We start from the raw sequence: 20,885 nt of genomic DNA on the forward strand, positions 1-20,885 counted from the left end.
CAGTCTGTTATCGACACATCAGACGCTTCCTTCTTATACTTCAATAATCACTTAGCAATATAGTCTGCTTTTACCTTCCTGTTCTGCTAACACTAGACCACCACTAATGGGGAATCTCTCAGTGATAATTTCAGAGATGTTGAGAAGAGTTTACCCCATGGATTTACTCAGAACTAAATAGCTTCTATTGTGTTCGCTCCCCTCCTGTCACTTGAACCCTTTACTCTTTCTGCATGATCTATAACAGTGCTTTTCAAATCTGGTGGCACGTTAAAATCACCTGGGGAGCTTTAAAATGCACAGATGCCCTGGCTCCGCCCCAGCTAATTAAATCAGAGTCCCAGGCACTGGTCTAAGTTTAAAGCTCCCAAGTTATTGTATCATGAAGCCAAAGTTGAATACACTGTCCTGAAACAGAAGAAATGTGATGGGTCCATTGGTATCAGGAATCGATTTGGCTGTCTCACATATCTTAGTAGCAGGTTTTCAGTTCCTTTTTAGCTGAGAATTTCTCCATTAATTTTGGTCTTTTTTTGCAGATCTGGTCAACCAATTTGAGGTCACAGAGGGACAAACCTAGTGCCTAATGATTTTACATCTAGACCAAGTTGCAGTTGTTTGGCATAGTTTGAATATATTAGAAAAAGAAACTGTTGTACCTTGTAGAATCTGAAAACTGAAACTTTTTTGCCTTAATGTTTCTGAGCTTCATGTTCTCTCCATGATCTCATTAGAAACAGGATCTGAAGTTATCTCCTATATTTTCAGCTCACCTTTTCTATCTACCTTCCACTATTCTCCTCAGCTGTTACTATTTTCTAAGTCTGTTCCTTAGATTTTAGTACAAGAAATCACTTGTGATGGTTTTAGAAATATAATTCCCTAACCCTACCCTTATTAGATTGAGGAATCTGCATTGTTATGTTTTAACCTGCTCCCTAGGTAATTCTCATACAGGTAATACACAGAGCCCATTTTGAAAAACAAAACTCTCATTTCTTTAGTTGCTATTGTTATTTTTTTCAAGAATGAAAGAGAGGGATAAATTGGGAGATTGGGATTGACATATATATATGTCAATATATATAATACTGCTGTATATAAAATAGATAACTAATAAGAACCTGCTGTATAGCACAGGGAACTCTACTCAATACTCTGTAATGGCCTATATGGGAAAAGAATCTAAAAAAAAAAAGTGGATATATGTATGTGTATAACTGATTCAATTTGCTGTACACCTAAAACTAACACAACTATAGTTGTGTTACTAGCTGATTGTAAATCAACTATACTCCAATAAAAATTTTTAAAAAAAGAATGAAAGAAGGAATTAAATGTAATTTTAAAAGATACCCTGACATTACTATTTTGCTCCCTTCCATTCTGTGAGTTAACACATGAAAAAGGTTCTACTTAATTATTTGATGTAAAGTATATGCACATACGTACTCATGCATATGTCTATTTATATAAGAAGTGATGAATTCTTATCCCACCCTGGTGTTATGATGATTGATAGTATGTGACAAGGAAAAAAGTCTTTGGAAAATTATATATACCTAATTTAATGATTATTTGCTATTTATATAGAAATAATCTGTAGAATAAAATATCCACATGTCAATTCTAATTGGTCTTGAACATTTCATGATATTGGACTTCTGTTTAAGAGGTATTATATCTCTCCAGGATAGAGATTTTATTACAATGTGGTAATTATTATGAAACTTTTTCTTTTTTGGGGGGATAGGTCAGGTTTTAACTAAAAACCTCCAGGGATATTTTAAAACTTAGTAAAATTGTAGAGCTTTTTTTTTTTTTAAATTTTTGAATGTACTTTAGCTTATGGCTTTGATGAATGTTGTATACTGGGTATTAAAAAAGTGTGTATTTTAAAATTTCACATGCTGTACGAGTGTGCTAATTGGAAAACAAAGAAAAATGTTGATTTGACATTATAAACTGTATTAAACCACATTAATATCTCAAAATATACTATTGACAACGTAAAAATTATATGCTTTAAATTTTCAGAAAAATTTTAATTGTTAATGTATTTTAAATTTTAGTTCAACTTTATTTCTCTGGGCCCAGTGAAATGTCTTTAATTTTCTTTCCAGTACAAATCTTCAAGTAAAGTATTTAGGAAAAGTATGTTTTAAAAAAACCTTGAAAAATAGGAATTGTATATGGTTAAGTAATGTATTTATATTTTCATATAAAATAATACAAATTAGTAACTTCTGTTTAGGATTTGGACTTGAATTACTATCACATCATTCTATTATTCCATGATATATTTCAACATAACTTACTGATATATGATATACTAAAGCCTGTCTCACAAGTGACCATTTTCAGTTTCTTGGCAGCACAGAAGTGGAGCAGCCCAAAGGAACAGAAGTTGTGAGAGATGCTGTAAGGAAGCTAAAGGTAGGGCAAGCCCTCCAGATAAGTGTCTAGTGTATTGAATTTATCCTCAGTCATCAGTAGACTGGTGGAAATTCAAAGCATGAATAGCTCTGTGACAGATATGGCTTCACCCTGGTAAAAATGGTCTGTTGAATGAATATCACTAGATCAAGGAAACATATTTAATAATGACTACGTACACATGATTATTTTTCTGGGTGTGGAACACTCTTTGTATTTTTCTAAGGTATAATTTTTCATACTCAACAAAAAAAATATAACGGCAATATTTTATGTGTTGACATTCCGTAGCTTGCCTTTACTTTGCAATGTGGACTTGTGCCGTAACTCAAAGACTAATAATGGCAGAACAACTGTCTCTAAAAGTTAGAATATCATATCCACCAGTTGAAAGTGTAGAATTAGACTTAATTACAAAGCAGCATTTTGCTGTGACACTGTATGTTAAAGACGTCCTAATGGACAAATCCACGAGGATCTGGCCATATCTATGAGCAGACCTGGGGAACTGGTGAGAGTAAGAACAGAAAAGGACACTAAACAACTCCACATACTCAGAATCAGCAAGTTTCCTGAGAAAATCTTAAGTCAGCCGCCATGCATCCTTCGCATGTTTTTCTAATTGCATCTCATCCCAAAAGACATTGTTCCCTCTGAGATACTAAGATTTGAAAAACTCCTTCAACAGAATTCTCATGTTTATCTCATTAAGAAAATTTACCATAGCACTATTTTGTTAACACACTTTATTGTTATCCTCTATGGTTGTTCTCAAAAATTTTTTTAGAGTTCATCCAATTATTCCATAGGAGAGGTAGGCCTCTGTGCCAGGCAAAATCATAAACATCAAAAAGTATTACTTTGCTTTGAGAATGTCATATCAGGTGGAATCTAGAGTGTTTAAATTGAGAAAAAAATTGAAGTGAGTTGGCTTGCTTTCTGGGTAAAGAAATAAAAGGTAATATTTTAATCCATTTATTTTACCTGACTTTTCCTAATTTTTTACATTTTAAAATATTTTATGTATTTTATATTTTACTTATTTTTAAAGAAATATACTAACAGGTCCTAAGATGATCTCACTCCCATTTGGAGAAAAAAGGGACCAGCCAACCATTTCTTTTAACTACTCATTAGGCAGTAATTTATACTTGTGCTTGTTTGGCAAATACTTTTAAGCACTAATAGAGAATTTAAAAAGTCTTACAATTTATGGACAACATTTAGAATAAGATTCTATTTAAATGTTCAAATTGTTGCACACTCTGGGTATGAATCCAACTTCACTACAACCAGGATGTTTTATAAAAGAATGATGATATTTACACTTAATGTTTCTTTATAACTAGGAGGTTCTTTATTCAGTGAACCCAAATCCAAACCCCAAAAGATTCAATTACGTATTGACTATAACAAAGAGATATTCAAGATGAAATGCTTTCTAAAAAATGGCTAGTTTTTAATGTACTTTTGTGAAACTTTATTTTCAGTTCTTATGTAGTTTCCTATTTGGAAATGTACTATGTTAATAAAGGAATGTGGTTTACAATAAGATAAAAATCATGCAGTATAGTTTAAAAATTTATACTCAGTTGATAATAGCTTTTGTCTTTCAAGTATCTTCCAGAATACTTAATCTAATAAGCAATCTTTTACTCTATTGATTGTAAAAATTTTGTAGATCAGGAAAGTATACCTAAGGGTAATGATTCATGAACTAATGAAAATAAATAAAACAATGTTTTTTATTTACTTCTAAATTTTTTTTGTTTGTTTCTTTGTATCGAAGGGCAGATGCTACAGCTCAAGAGTATATAAGAATATTTACGTTTATTTTAAGAATTTAGACCCTGGCTCCTGTTTAATTCTGTTGTCATGTAGAGATGACCAGAAGATGGTGCTATGGCTCTACTAAAAAAAAAAAAAAAAAAAAAAAAAAAAAAAATTTGCTTATTAACCCTGTTTTGTGTACACATCCCCCATTTTAATTTCCTGCTTACTTTTCTTAAACATATGTATTCTGATTACTTTTTTATCCACTATAGTTCAGTATTATATTTTATTTGCCACAAAGGTAACATTTCATTTCTATTTAATAATTTTTCAAAAGTTTGCAATATTAATATATTGGCTTCTGACATTAAAGAAGAACTCAAAATTTATGACTAATACAAGATGATAGAAAACTTACAAGATTTTCAATAGTGTATTTTTTTATGCTTCTATGTTTAATGATGCCTAATTATTTTTCACGAAAAATTTTAAAACTTTGATTTATTTTATTGGGTACTATTTTTCTGTCATTTTGTGGAGAATTTATAGTTCATAAAGTTTTCTTAAATATTATAATTTTTATAAGTGTTTACTTTCAGAAATTCTATATTTGTCAAAACAGCTTATTTTCTATTTCTCAATCATGTTCAACAATTTCTATCTCTTAATCATGTTTTAGTCTACAATTTAAGAAAATTCCAAATTTTTCAAAAAGTGATAATTAAAAATCCCTTTTAACTTCTATATATTTAATATCATTGTTATTGTAAGGAATTTTATTTTTAATAGGGATTTATTTAGTTTTAGTACAACTAGTACAAATGTCAGAGGGCTCAATATATTTCATAAACAATCTGCTTGTGATATTTACATGTGGATGAATATTGGTATGTAGATCCAAAACTTCTTGATTTCTCTGGGAGATAACCAGGGAGCAGCATTCCTGGACCCCAATTTTAGAGGACAGACCCCTCACCCCAGCAGAGCTAACAAAATTACATGAAGCTACCTCAAGCCATGTGGCCTTGAAAATTACTGAAAAGTTCTGTTAAATCTAGGCCCAGCAGTTTCTCCACTTGACCTCACTCTCTCTGGGTAGCATAACACTCTGTTTTTGTCTTCATAACCAGTTATTTAATTAATGAAATACTTAAAGATCATTTTAATTGTAAACATACATGCATAGCTGGTATCCCTGTAAGAGTATCAGGAAAATTTTTAATTAAATCAATAATTTATAAGAACCACAAAAAGAATTTGAATTAATTCATTAATTTTTATTGCCTAATAATGTATATTCCATTAATAATATAGTTAGATTTCACTTTTTAAGTCCTTTGAGAAATGGATAGAAATTGTGTGATGATGATATTGAAACTCAGTAGTGCTCCCTTTAAAATTTCTTTAGCTGTTCTACTTACAAGTGGCATATATTTAACTAAGTACTTTATTTATTTCAAGTAATACTTTATCCTTCCCCATCATTTTGTGGTGATAAAGGCTTGTTTTTGTTTATTCATTTGTTGTATCCAGATATCCTCCAGAATTCTTAGGCTTTACCACCTTTGAATATTCTTATTGGATTATTATATTCAAGTTTTACTGGTAGATCACTGTGTCTAGATGACCAAGAAGTAAATTTACTGAAGCAAAAATGGAAAAAAATTTGCAGAAAGGCTTTTCAAGCATTAACATTCAAGTAGTAAATAGGGAGAGAAAAGAATACAATGTGAGCATGAATGCATCTTCCAAATGTAAATTAGAAGTATTGTTTAACACAGTTGAGAGGTCTACGAGTAGGAAAAGAGACCTAGAGAAATCATGTAAACTGTAGATAGAATACAGTCATCTTAAACTAAAAAAAACAAAAAACAGGAATGAGAATATTAAACTTTGTTTAAAATATTATAGATTGAACAAATATAACCTTAGGCTTAAATGTTTTGCAACATTTGTGCAACAGTCAAGGCCAATAACCAGTATCAACCTTGATAAACATGAAAATAGAACTGGAAGCTTTGTTTTTTTCTAATTCAGAAAATGTGCTGGGCAAAAGAAAAGAGTTATTAGTAGATAGCAAAACTAGGTTCTAGGCCTGATTGCTACAGATGGATTTTATGACCAAGGTAACTGACTTCTCTGAGACTTATTTTTCTCATCTTTGAAATGGGAGGATGGGATTGGATGATCCCTGAATCTTCTTGGAGCACAATTATTTCATCTTGATATGAAGCAGAAGAAAAGGTTTCACAAGCCATAGATAAGATATTTTATGTTTATTTTTCTTTTTCTTTGTCTCGTTCTCCTGTTTCCCTGCTCTCCCTCTCTCCCTCCTTGCTCCCCTCTTTGTTTATTCTACTTGTAGCCACTACTTCCTCCCCTTGTTCATTTTTTCCTTTTTTTTTCTGGCAGAAAAAACATAACAGATAAGTTTAATATTAGTGGTTGTTTTGTGACGGACTTTTTGGAAACTAAAAGAGGTCACAGGAATGGTTGTGTCCAGATGTGGAAAAGGCTTCAAGAGCTATTGCTCATTGTCTGTTTCTGGAAAGGAGCAGCACCCAGGAAGCCAGCTTAGACTGCGTCTGCAGCCAGCGATGGGACTGGCTTTGTTCAGACGTGTTCACGTAGATGGAAAGCAGCTGATTTATTTTGTCAGCCTCCATATGTGAAAACCCCCAAATTGCTTTGATTATACCAATACAGGAAGAAGATTATGAAGGGAAGAGAAACAAATTAATCCACTTTCTTTGGGAGAGAGCTGGGATAATTTTTAAAGGTCTGCACTGAAGCAAAACAAGTTTCTTAAAGACAAAAAAAGAAAATTCTCTGGCATGAATTAGTCACATTTATGTGCAGAATGTAAGACTGCTGAATACCGAGAAAAAAGCTGCCTGTATTTATAGAACAGGACAGACAGCAAACTAAAAAATTATTCCACCCAAAATGAAATAAAGCAAATGGAACCCTTCCCCTGTAACCCCCTCCCTGGATATCAAGGCAGACACTTCAAGGCATTCTTATATGCATTAATTATATTATTCTCCATGGCAGTGCAAAATCATGAAAAGAGAAAGAGGCCTTTAAACACTCTCTGCTCTGGGACTGCACTATACCATGTGTATTCACATTAGAAAGAAATACACAATGCAAATAAATATGACACACAAAAGAGGACTGAAACCCCATCCCGCCTTACAGATACTCTGTTTTGAGTCGTTAGGGTAATCAATATGCTAACAAAATGTTATACTAGGAAATAACTTCTTGAAGCCCTACAAGAGGGGTAATAAATACAATTTTTTTCAATAGTTCTCTTCTATTTCTTGAAAAGAAAGGTGGAGGGGGGGGGGCGGAGGGAGGAGAGAAGGAAAGTAGGGAGAGAATAGCATTGCCACATAAAAACAGGACTTTTTTTTTTTTAATTCAAACAGAAAGTCACAAAAATTATAATCATCCTCATCAGTTCACTCAGTCCCATGTAATTTTTTTTTTTCATCTTGATCTTTTGTTAGCACTTTTATGAGTTCATCAGATTTTCATTAGAGTTCTGAAAATGCTTATTCATTCAGTTCAGCAGTACAGTCAGTTACCAGAAACCTGTACTTGTCAGAGTCTTTCCCATGAATTCCTTGAAGATGAAACCCTTTTATTTATTTATTTATTTATTTGTGTATTTATTTATTTATTTATTAATTAATTTTTGGCTGTGTTGGGTCTTTGTTTCTGTGCGAGGGCTTCCTCTGGTTGCGGCAAGTGGGGGCCACTCTTCATCGCGGTGCGCGGGCCTCTCACTGTCGCGGCCTCTCTTGTTGCGGAGCACAGGCTCCAGACGCACAGGCTCAGTAATTGTGGCTCACGGGCCTAGTTGCTCCGCGGCATGTGGGATCTTCCCAGACCAGGGCTCGTACCCGTGTCCCCTGCATTGGCAGGCAGATTCTCAACCACTGCGCCACCAGGGAAGCCCGAAACCCTTTTATAGGAACATATTTGCAAAAGCATCAGAGTACACCCAGAACTGTCTGTAAATGACAAAAGACTTAAAAATGACCACGGTTAAAGATTGGATGAAAGTTCATAATAATGCAATTGACAAGGAAATTTAGTTATTTCTGAGATATACATTTTAAAGTAATAACTAGAATTATGACTTATAACATTATACCAGAACATATAAGATTTTTAGAAATTTCATGTAATGTCTGAAACATTTATATTAACATATTTCCATACAAATAACCCAATGAAAGTTTAATATTAGTTGTTTTGTTTGTTTGTTTTTTTATACTGCAGGTTCTTATTAGTCATCAATTTTATACACATCAGTGTATACATGCCAATCCCAATCGCCCAATTCAGCACACCACCATCCCCACCCCACCGCAGTTTTCCCCCCTTGGTGTCCATACGTCTGTTCTCTACATCTGTGTCTCAACTTCTGCCCTGCAAACCGGCTCATCTGTACCATTTTTCTAGAAAACCAGGACATTTAAATACTTCTAGACTGAGTCTAGTTCTGAGTGTTTTATCTGGGATAATTACTTCAATCCTTAGCTTCAGTTTGATTTCTAAATATTTGGGAGCCGTGTGGAGTTTATAAAAATACTTTATAATGGGCAATAATTTATTTAATGAAATTTCAACACTGAATATGAGCTCCAAATATATATTTGTTTCATTTTCTATAGAAACAGAATTACAGTTTTGTGAATAAATTTTCATTTGTAGTTTGCAAGACATATCAAGAAATCTGAAGGCCAGAAAATTCCGAAAGTTGAGTTGCAAATATCAATTTATGGAGTAAAAATTCTAGAACCCAAATCAAAGGTAAGGCTCATTTTTAAACATCGGAAGCACTCTACTCTTTAATTAATTGCAATTACACTCCTATTTTAATGAGTATTTTAAAATGTTTTACCAGTTGAAACTGTTTAGTTCTCAGTTAACTACAATTTAAAACTCTATAGGATTTACAGGGGAAAAAACAACGTTTGGAATTGCTTTCTGAGTGGTTTGTTCTGCAGCCTATGTTTGGGATATAAAAATTTATATTAAAAGTGTATTCAACGGTATTTGGTCTTGTATTTAGGAATTTTTCTTCATAAGCTTGAAGGAGATGCATGTAAGTGTGGTTCACTGAGTATGAAAGAAAACAAAAGCTGTATGTTGTTTATTAAAATGTCCTGGACCGACTGTTGTTGCCTGTAGACATAATCAGTGTGTATTAGTTTACTAAGGCTGCCATAATAAAATACCACAGACCTGGTGGCTCAAACAATAGAAATTTATTTCTCACAGTTCTGGAGGCTGGAAATCGGAGATTAAGCTGACAGCAGCAGGCTTGATTTCCTCTGAGTCTTCTCTCCTTGGCTTGCAAATGGCTTCCCTCTTGCTGCCTCTTCCCATGGTTGTCTGTGCACGCATACTCCTGTGTCTCTTTGTATGTCTTATTTCCTCTTCTAATGACACCAGTCAGATTGGAGGAGGGTTGACTCTGATGACCTTATTTTAACTTAATCACCTCTTTCAAGCCTTATCTCCAAATACAGTCACATTCTAAGGTACGGGGAGTTAAGGCTTCAACATATAAATTTGGGGGGGGACATAATTCAGCCCATAACACAGTGTAAACTTAAGCTTCTTGTATTTGAGAGCTTTCCCCCTACAGATCCAATGGAAAAAAAATTGGAAAATATAATCTATTCTAGATTCACATTTATTAATATGTACTTATTGTGGATGTAATTGTTTTCACCTAAAATTCCTATGTTGAAGCCCAACCCGCAATGTGACTGTATTTGGAGATAGAGCCTTTAGGATAATTAGAGTTAAATGAGGTCATAATTGGACCTTAATCCAATAAGACTGGTGTCGTTATGATAAGAGAAAGAGACACCAGGGATGCGTGAGCACAGAAGGAAAGCCATGTGAGGACACAGCGAGAAGACAGCCATCTATAAGCCAAGGGGAGAGGCTTCAGCAGAAACCAAACCTGCTGACACCTTGATCTTGGACTTTAAGCCTCCAGAACTGAGAAAATAAATATCTATTGTTGAAGCCACTCAGTCTGTGGTATTTTGTTATGGCAGCCCTAGAAAATAAACATAATACTTTATTCACAATGCCTCAGAATTATTGTTTAGTAATTTCGATAAGACCATGAAAGTCAGTTTGGAATAACTGACTAACATTCAACTCCAATTATTTTACAAATATATATTATCAATGTTTTCTTTTAATGCTGTAGCATGCTTACTGACAAATTAATTCAATTTGAAAGCCCAAAGAAACCCTGGCCTGTAAACAGATGATGAAAATATTTTCACAGGTCTGCAGTTTTTACTAGTCCAGCATTTGTCACCAATCCCTTCAATCTGTGTGCATAACAACCCCTGACAATGTCTTACTATTCAAAGCGTGGTCTGTGGGCCAGCAGTATCAGCATCACCTGGGAGCTTGTTAGAAATGTAAAACCACTGGTCCCATTCCAGACCTACTGAATCCGTAATTTAAGAAGAAACATAGTAATTGTTATATACACTAAAGTTGGAAGTGTTCTGGTGTAGTGCACAGGCTGCTAGGCTATGTGCAGTATCCTTCACTTTCAAATTATAGTCCATGGAATATTTGCATCAAAAATAACTGAGACATTTGCAAAAATAAGTCCCACATACTATCTTAGCCTACAGAATCAGAATTGCCTTGGAAATTTTGCATTTATAATATGTCTGAGGACAACCGGACAATGGAATGGATGCACCCACAGTTATTGTTCAATTCCAAAATAAGGAACAATCGCATTCTTTCAAACCTCTCAAGCCATGAATCTAAGACCTCCCTCAACTGTTCTAATTTCCTCCTAGTCTCCACACTCAATATTAAAAAAAAACCCAAAGAATTGGAGACCACTTTTGTTATGGTTATCCCAAGTAACTATTGCTGAGGTGGCTGAAAGCAGACAGAAGAAGTGATGAAAGGATAGTGGCAGGTCTGGTCTATTCAAGCTCATGTATATATATACAGTTTGCTGGGAAACAAGGCAGTTGAAATTATGGCTGAGATTAACTCATTAGGCAGATGGTAGTTACAAAAGAACAGTAGGCTAAGGAAGCAGTAAGTTATGGAGTGACAATGTAGTCAAAAATGTAGCAACCAAAGTGGAGTCTTATATGCAATTAAAAAGAAAAACAATCCTAGTACTGTATTTCCTTTTTTAAACTAAGTGGATATATAGTGGCAAATGTCCAGGTAGAGCAAGTCATTTGTAGGCCATGTTCCTGTTTATTTCTTCTAAACCGTATAGATCCCTTTTGGAGTATATGTGTGTGTAATTAATTCAGTTTTTTACATGAATTTTAGGACTTGTCAAAGCACACCTTGAAATACGTAAGGCTGATAATACACTTTATGTATCATCTACATGTGTTCTTGTTCGTTTTGATTCAAGTCTACCCATAATATATCCTAAGCTATAAAAATTTCACCAATACCATAATCTATAAATTATAATCTACTAAACCATTCTCCTATTATTGAACATATAGAATGCTTCAAATTTTTCATTAATTAATACAAAATTTAAGTATTTAGAAAATACAAATATGATTAAATGCAGTATATAAAGAGAACATTGTTAGTGTTTAGAATCAACAGTTTAATAATGGCATATCTTTACAAATCACAAAATATAGAGACTTAAGGATACTGCAAGATGACTAAATCTGATTTAGTATGTGGTGTGTGTGTGTGTGTATTTAAAAAGACACAGAGAAGCAGATCATAGGAAATGCATATGTAGCAAATGTTACCGGTTTGTGATTCTGGAGCCCACATAATAAGACTCCCATAATAATGAGTTTCCTGTTTTCAACCTGTCAACCGTATCATTATGTTCCCTAAACTTTTACTGTCAAACCTCTATGCCTCTCCCAACCTAAACCCCATTTACAAAACATCAGTGAGTTGGGATTCAACTCAGTGTGATTAGCCAACTGACTTTTGTTCACGGTATTTCTTACCCAAATCAATAACACCAATGCTTTTCTTCCCTGTCCCAAAGTCTCAATTTCCTATATCTAATAGCTAATTTTAAAGAGACCCAATTTAATTTTTTCCCAAAAAAGTAAGTTTTCCAAACTTTTAACCAGAAAGAAGCGTCTCTATTTTCATCCTTGCCAGACTTGAAGAGTGATCTTAGAGTTTTAAAATCTTTGAAACGTCCTATAAATTCTATTATATTACATATGCATAGACAGCAACTGACCCTTTACTCATATATCACATGTGAACATAGAGTGTCTGACTGTTTACCTATTATAGAATATACCATTTTTTGAATCCATAAAAACATATAGGTAATCTAAAAAAGGGATTACCAGCTCTTCTGGGCATTAGTGCCCCTAGGAGGCTCCTGAGAGTGCCGCTTGCTGGAGACCCCCTAGGCCTTTCAGATTCAGAATCTACAGAACAAGACTTAGTATCTATATTATAAAAAACAAGAAAACCTCCCCAGGTGACTCTGATACAGCCTGTTCACAGATATGCATTTAGGAACCACTATTTGAGGAGATGTGAGTGAATCAGAAAGAAATCTATCATATATTTTATTTGGGGTATAACCTGTAATTTAGGAAAAGAATAATTAAATATGATGGTCCTAAGATAAATTTATATATAGTAAAATATACATATGTTTACTATACATTTATATAGTAAATATATTTATATATTTAAAAATTTATTCTTAACCAAACGGACTTGATAGAAAATAGACCATTTTTCTATACCATTTGGATGGATGAAAATGGAAGTGAAAAGCAATCTCAGTTGACTCCAATATCTTTCTTTCTGTGTCTTTTCCCCTTTTGCTTTTCTCACTTGTCCTCCAAATGGAGATTTTGCATTGCTGGAAAAAGGTGGTATAGGTGAATTGGGGATTTACTTATGTTTTGTTCCAACTCCAATAATATATCGTCAGTGTTAAAGGATAATTGTGTTCTCACTGTGCTTAATTGTATTCCTGAGTCTCTTTATCCTGTCTCACCAGAAATCAGTACTACATCATAAAGATGTATCACAGTAACAAAAATTCACAAAAGTAATAAAATTATAAGTTTCAGCACCCTGGTCTTCTTTTGTAGAAAGATACCTCTTGCCAGTCTAAACAGAACTTAAGATGATTCCCAACTGTCATAACCAAAGGCTTTCTGTGATCACATTGGTTGGTGAGTGAATGAGGGACTGCATAGGTTTCACCACCAGCTGTGTAAATGATGTGTTTTCATGTTAAATACTTGTAATTTCTCCTATAAATGGAAAAAAATGAATCCTTTTTCTATATTGTATAGCAATGATATGTCCTTTTTATGTTTAACAAGATTATACAGTTAGTAAACTGGTGTAGACCTGCTATCAGTATTTGGGAGCTACAGTACAGCTGAAGGCCATCGTTTGACTGTATTAATAATAAAACAAAGATATGCCAGTGAGAAAAAGACTGGTCAATCAGGCAAAGTGTAGGAGAAGGATAGTCTCAGACAAACGTGGTCAGTGTCCATCTCAGCACTAACCACAAGAGAGGAAAGATGACTTCATCAGAAGCCTTAGTAAGTTGTTTACAGTCATACAGTATACAGCCTCATTTTAATTTTCATGCTTGCAAACAACCCTTTGATGACTTACCATTTGTTTTGTATGCAGTCAAGAATGCAGGCTGTAGACAAATTCTCTTAGCATTTATTTGTGTAACTTGTTTTATGTACTCATTTTTGGTCTGAAGGGCAGTAATGTGAATCAGAGTGGTAGAGAAAATCTCAGCAAGCTGGCACATCAAACCCTGAACTCGGAAGGATGTAGTGACAGATGCTATAGTTGCAGTATATGATGTATATATATATACATATATATATATATAATAAATATATATATGTATATATATATATATGTAGTATTTATCTTTCTACTGATTAACAAGGTTGATTCAGTAATTTAGAAGCTGGATGTGTAGATCTTCTTCATTCATTGATCCAATGGAAAACATTACAGAAGTTGCAAGTATGATTTCCTTAGAAGAGTTTCAAGAGTGTATGAGTTACCATGAAGACATGTAATATGTAGTATGTTTCATATGAAATTGTGTACAAATGAAGTTATGTTTTAAACTGTAATGTTAGTAGCAGTAAGATAAAATGAAAAGTATTCTGGTTAAAAAGGGTTCTGCTAATTCTGTAACCTTGTGGAAGCATCTTAATCTCTCTGGACCTCAATATCCTCCTAACTAGAATTGCACAATTTAAAATAATGGTCTCTGAGTCCCCTGTAGCTCAGGAAGCCCATGAACCTCTTATCCTCTTTTCCCTTGTGTTTTTCTAAGTGCTATTGAAATGACTATCTTAGTTTAATCCTGAGTCAGGAGGTTTATCTCATTATGTATTTGTTTAAGTTTGAGGTGTATGTAATTATAAAATCAAGGTATGACAGATGATGTTTCATAAGTTGTATGTTATTAGCACAGCTGGTATATCAGAAAATGAAAAAAAAAATCTCTTCAACTACGTTTATTTTCATCTGTGTTCACAGGAAGTTCAACACAATTGCCAGCTTCACAGAATATCATTTTGTGCAGATGATAAAACTGACAAGAGGATATTCACTTTCATATGCAAAGATTCTGAGTCAAATAAACATTTGTGCTATGTATTTGACAGTGAAAAGTGTGTAAGTATGCCAGATGTTTTAGGGTGGTTTGTTCTGCTCTACAAGCCAGGAATTATCTTGTTTCTGGCATTAGTAAAGTATTTGGAAATGAATAAGGTCTGTAAATACTTAACTACACTAATAGATTCATCCTGTCATGAGAATATGCTTCAGGATTTCATCCTTAACTAAATTCTCATGTTCACGGGCACAAGCTTTCATGCAAATTTCTTTTCTTAGAATGTCATGCTTATGTTATACATTTGTCTTATAATCACTTGATTTATTTGAAATTTTAAACTCAAATATGATTTAGTAATATGCATATAATGCAAAAGAGTAATTGCAACCAAAGTATTGATTTTTTTTTTCCGGAATGTGATGGATCTGATGAAAATAAATATTTTAAACTCCAGGAAATGAAATGTGTATGGCTTCTCAAAAAAAGTCTCCAATACTTTGAAAATCTGGTTCTTGATTTTCACTATTCAGAAAACTTAATATAATGAAAGGTGGTAGAATTGTATGGGCGTGTGTGTGTGCCTGTGTATGAGCTTGTGAATATAATCTAAAGTTCTTAGCAAGTAAGAACAATTAGAGAATTCCAAAGTTAAGTTCACTAACAGTTCTTTAATCATCTGGAATCTTAAGGAAAACCCCATGTCTTGACTACAAGCATAAGCTAATGCTAATCATAACCTAGTCCGAGGTCCTGTTATAAAACATAAGATGTGAATTCCAAGCACACGTTGTAGCCTTTGATAGCTTTAATTGAGGAAGAACATCTAACCTCAACAACATGATTGCCTTGGACAGAAAGAAACTTAATTTATTTATTTGCTCATTTTTCATACTGTCAAAAATAGCAGGGACTAATATTATCACTATTATATAATTTATTTCTCTGGTTTCAGTACGTGAGCTTCTTAAAAACAAATACTTTTATTTGTCCATATAACTCCTGCATCAGGTGAACAATAGATGCTCAATGAATTTTTTCCTTAAAGAAAAGACTATGTGGACAGATTTACAAAAGGTAGAGCAAGTTATTATCTGTATCTTTTAAACTGTAGTTCTTTAAACAGGCAAACTAATGTGCTAAGCTACTCAGCATCATAATATGTATTGAGAATTTGATGAATATATGAAACATCTCATCAGAAAAATATGCTTATCCATATAAGACAATATTATGTGAACAATATGGCATTTTATATGAAATTAAAAAGTTGTTTTTGAAATGCATCCTATCGAATGAATGCGTTATATTTAATGTCCCAAATGCTTCTTTTTTTTTTTTAATTTTTATTTATTATTTATTTATTATGTTTATTTTTGGCTGTGTTGGGTCTTCGCTTCTGTGTGAGGGCTCTCTCCAGCTGCGGCGAGTGGGAGCCACTCCCCATCGCGGTGCGCGGGCCTCTCACTATCGCGGCCTCTCTTGTTGCGGAGCAGAGGCTCCAGACGCTCAGGCTCAGTAGTTGTGGCTCACGGGCCCAGTCGCTCCGCGGCATGTGGGATCCTCCCAGACCAGGGCTCGAACCCGTGTCCCCTGCATTGGCAGGCAGATTCTCAACCACTGCGCCACCAGGGAAGCCCCCAAATGCTTCTTAACCATGATTGCTTGCAGATGTTTTCTCTGTGATTGAGAAGATTAAGGTTGATACTTATTGAATATCTTTTATGTGTAAGATATTATAACCTTTTACCACTTATGACAAACAGTAAATTCAGTTGCCCTTCTTTCTTGTCTTACACATAGGAATAAACTTCCTTGGGGTCCTTTGAAATATTCATAACCCAAGTCCATTATAAATACTAGTCTTCTTATAACCTTATGTCACATGTTTTATCTTTCTTTGATCTCCAAATTTATTACATGATTATTTAAAATACAAGCTTGCTAGAATTCCCATGTACTTTTATTGTTTTCAAAGTATAAACTCTGTTACTCCCTGATCGTAATTGTTTGTAACTGATTTCCAGAATTTCAGTTCCTTGACCCATTATTCCTCTCTAGATATACCATATTAGCTTTCTTTTTTCTTGAAGGTTGAAAATATTTTCTTGAAGCCTACAGCAGTGGCTCACAACCATTAGTGTGCATAATGGAGGACCCTTTACAATACAGCTCATTGGCTCCCACTACAAAAAATAAGTTCATATTGATTCGTGCTGGGGCTCAGGAAATCTACATTTAACAAGTCCACCAAGTGATTCTGCTGCAGGTAGATGGAAGTCTGAGCTTTGAAAAGCAAGGATCCAAGATATCTCTCCAACTATAAGTTGGCATCACTTTCATTAGCTTAAAGAGGACATGTTTCCTCAAAGTTTCATTATATCATTTTCACCTCAAAGTTTTATTTGCTCTAATTATAACAATGTCTATATTCATAAAATTGATTTTATATGTATGCAGAATTTTGAAATGCCATCCTCTCTAATTCTCATTTCCTAGTTATTGAAATTTAAAACAGGAAAATAAATTATGGCCCAATTCACACAACTCTTCCTCTTATTTTAAGAAACCAAAGCTTGAGAAGTTGAGTGACTTTCCCAAAGTTACAAAGCTAGGAGATAACAGAATCAGGATTGAATTTTTTTTTTTTTCAGGATTGAAATTTAATACCTTGTATTTCCATTGTAACATTTGTCCAGTCATGTTATCTTACTCCCAAACTGTGACCTGTTCCAGGAGCCTTGTCTTATATATTCATTATATTTTATCCTTTCAGTACTTCCATGAAATTGTTGAGAGTTTGAAAGATAGATGAAGCCCCTCTTAGCATGCCACGAGACTGGAGTTCACTACTTTGTTAACATGTTGTGTTAATGAGTCTCCCTCCGTGGTGACAATGAGGATAATGTGGGGAGCTAGAGTACCCAGCCCTGCTAAGCAGTAATGAAGAGAGGCCAAGTAAGGAAGCTAAACTTCTATCCCCACCAGGCAGTAATGAGGCAGTGCTCTCCCATTCCCATTCCCCTCCTGGAACTGTGTCAGAGAGAGCCACCCAAACACAAAGTTTAAATAATTTCCAGCATCTCATAACATAATACCTAAAATATCCAGGATTCAATTGAAAATCACTCATCGTATCAATAATTGGAAAATAAACTAAATGAAAAAAGACGACCAATAGATCTCAACACTGAGATGAGAGAGATATTAGAGTTACCAGACAAAATTTTTAAAACAGCCAACATAAAAATAATAAAATAAACCATTACAATCACACTTGAAACAAAAAGTAGAAAGTATTATCAAAGAAATAGAAAATCAAAGCAAAGAAATTGAAGATATAAAGAAAACCCAACTGAGAATATTAGAACTGAAAAATGCGATAGCCAAATAAAAAACGCAGTATATGGGCTCAGAAGGGAGAGGACAGAAGAAAGAATCAGCAACCTAGAAGATCAAAAAATAGAAAATGCCCAATCTGAACAACACAGAGATAATAAGCATACACATATGTATGCACACACACATGTGCACACAGGCATACACACAAAACAATACAAAAGCAAAAAACAAAACAGAACTTCAGGGACCTGTGGGACTATAACAAAATATCTAACATTCATGTGTCATCAGAGTCCTGGAAAGAGAGAGAAAAAAAGGTAGCCTTGAAAAAAACACATGAAGAAATAATAGTTGCAAACTTCCCAAATTTGGCAAAAGACATAAACCTATAGATTCAAGAAATTGAATGAACTCCAAACAGGATAAACCCAAATAATTCCACACCAAGTCACATCATACATAATCAAACTTCTGAAAACTAAAGACAGAAAATCTTTTAAAGCAGCAAGAGATAAACTAGTCCTTACCTATAACAGAAACATCAATTCAAATGACAGTGTATTCCTTATTAGAAACCGTGAAGGTGAGAAGGAAGTAGCACAGTATATTTTGAGTGCAAACAAAAAAAAAAGGAGAGCAGTCAAACCAGAATTTTATATCCAGAAAAAAACATATACTTCAGAAATTAAAGAGAAATCAAAAAATTATCAAATGAAGGAAAACTAAGATTATTTGTCACTCCCAGATCTACCCTAAGTGAATGGCTAAAGGAAGTTCTCTAAACAATAAAAGAAGGCAGCTTGGAACATGAGGAAGGAAAAAAGAACAGGATAAGCAAGGATATGGGTAAATCTTTAGTTTTCTAAATTATGATTGACAGTAGAAGCAAAAAATACTTTCTGATATGATTCTAAATGAATATATAGAAAATATGTAAGGCAATTATATTATAAACAGAGAAGGTTGAAGAGATGTAAAGGCAGGTAAGGTTTCTACACCTCTCTTGAACTGGAAAAATGACAACACTAGTAGACTGTGATAAGTTGTATAAATATAATGTGAATTCCAGAGCAACCACTAAAAAAGTTATAAAATGGGATACATTTTAAAATACTATGGGTAAATCAAAATTTTATTATAAAAATGTTTTAAAAACCCATAAAAATTCAGTGAAAAGAAAACAGAAAGAGAAAAAATAGAAATAATAGAAAAGAAAAATATTAAATGGAAATTTAACCTCTAATATATCAAAAATTACATTAAATGTATGTGGTCTAAGTATACTAATTGGAAGAGATTGCTAGAGTAGATTTTTTTTTTTTTTAATATTTTATTTATTTATTTATGTATTTATGGCTGTGTTGGGTCTTCGTTTCTGTGTGAGGGCTTTCTCCAGTTGCAGCAAGTGGGGGCCATTCTTCATCGCAGTGCGCGGGCCTCTCACTATCGTGGCCTCTCTTGTTGTGGAGCACAGGCTCCAGACGCGCAGGCTCAGTAATTGTGGCTCACGGGCCCAGTCACTCCGCGGCATGTGGGATCTTCCCAGACCAGGGCTCGAACCCGTGTCCCCTGCATCGGCAGGCAGATTCTCAACCACTGCGCCACCAGGGAAGCCCTAGAGTAGATTTTTAAAAACCCAGATATATGTTGTCTTCAAGAAACTTGCTGCAAGTATAATGATACAGGTGATATAAGAAGGTTAAAAATAAAATAATGAAAAAAGATGTATCATGCAAAAATTATTCTAAGAAAGCACAAGTAAGTGTATTAATATCAGATAAAGTACACTTCAAAGTAAAGAAAATTATCAGAGACAATGAAGGACGTTATTTAATGATAAAAGGGTCATACCACCAAGAAGAATAACAATCCTAAATTTACATGATCATATCACAGAGCTGCAAAATAAATGAAACAAAAACTGATAGAACTGAAAAGAAATATAGGGTAAATAGACAAATACACAATTATAGCTGGAGACTTCACCACCACTTTTCTTAAAATTAATAGAACAACTATACAGGAAATCATCAAGAATATAGAACTCAACAACATCATCAACCAATGGAATCTAATTAACAACTAAAGGGAACTTCATTCAATAACAACAGAATGCATATTGTTTTCCAGTGCCAAAGGAACATGTACCAAAATAGACCATATCTTGGGCTACAAAACAAATCTCAAAAGTTTAAAAGAGTTGAAATTATAAAGCATGTGTTCTCTGACAACAAAGAAATCGACCTAAAAATCAATAACAGAAAGATAACAGGAATGTCTTCAAAAACTTGGAAGTTTTGTTTTTCCATATGTCAAAAAGGACATCACATTTGTAAACATTCCATATGTTAAAGAGGAATCTTTAAGAAGAAAAACTTTAAATGTGTGAACTATATAGAAATGAAATAGAACATATCAGCATTTATGTGATACAGCTAAAACAGTTCTGAGAGAGAAATTTTAACAACTAAGTTAAAATATTTGAAGCAGAAAGTTTCAAATTAATAATCTAAGCTCCCAGCTCAAGCACTTATCAAATTAAAGTAGGCAAAAGGAAGAAAATAAGAAAGATAAGAGAAGAAAATTAATGAAGTTGAAAACAAAAACAATGAGAAAATCAATTAAACAAAGAGCTGTTTTTTTAAAAAGATCATAAAAGTAACAAAATTTCAGTTAAGAT

At 33.7% G+C, this 20,885-nt stretch overlaps 1 protein-coding gene across 12 annotated transcripts in view; it reads left to right on the plus strand.

Annotated features, from left to right (window-relative positions):
* GULP1 (GULP PTB domain containing engulfment adaptor 1) overlaps positions 1-20,885 on the plus strand; it is a 259,003-nt gene that overhangs the window by 199,764 nt on the left and 38,354 nt on the right. For all 12 annotated transcript variants that reach the window (XM_036858996.1, XM_036859003.1, XM_036858995.1 and 9 more), the window contains 3 exons: positions 2,365-2,436; positions 8,938-9,036; positions 14,788-14,925. In XM_036858996.1, coding sequence (XP_036714891.1) covers positions 2,365-2,436; positions 8,938-9,036; positions 14,788-14,925 — 309 coding nt within the window. The remainder of the gene's footprint in view (positions 1-2,364; positions 2,437-8,937; positions 9,037-14,787; positions 14,926-20,885) is intronic.

Source organism: Balaenoptera musculus, chromosome 7 (assembly GCF_009873245.2).
Source record: "Balaenoptera musculus isolate JJ_BM4_2016_0621 chromosome 7, mBalMus1.pri.v3, whole genome shotgun sequence".
Classification (NCBI taxonomy): Eukaryota; Metazoa; Chordata; class Mammalia; order Artiodactyla; family Balaenopteridae; genus Balaenoptera; species Balaenoptera musculus.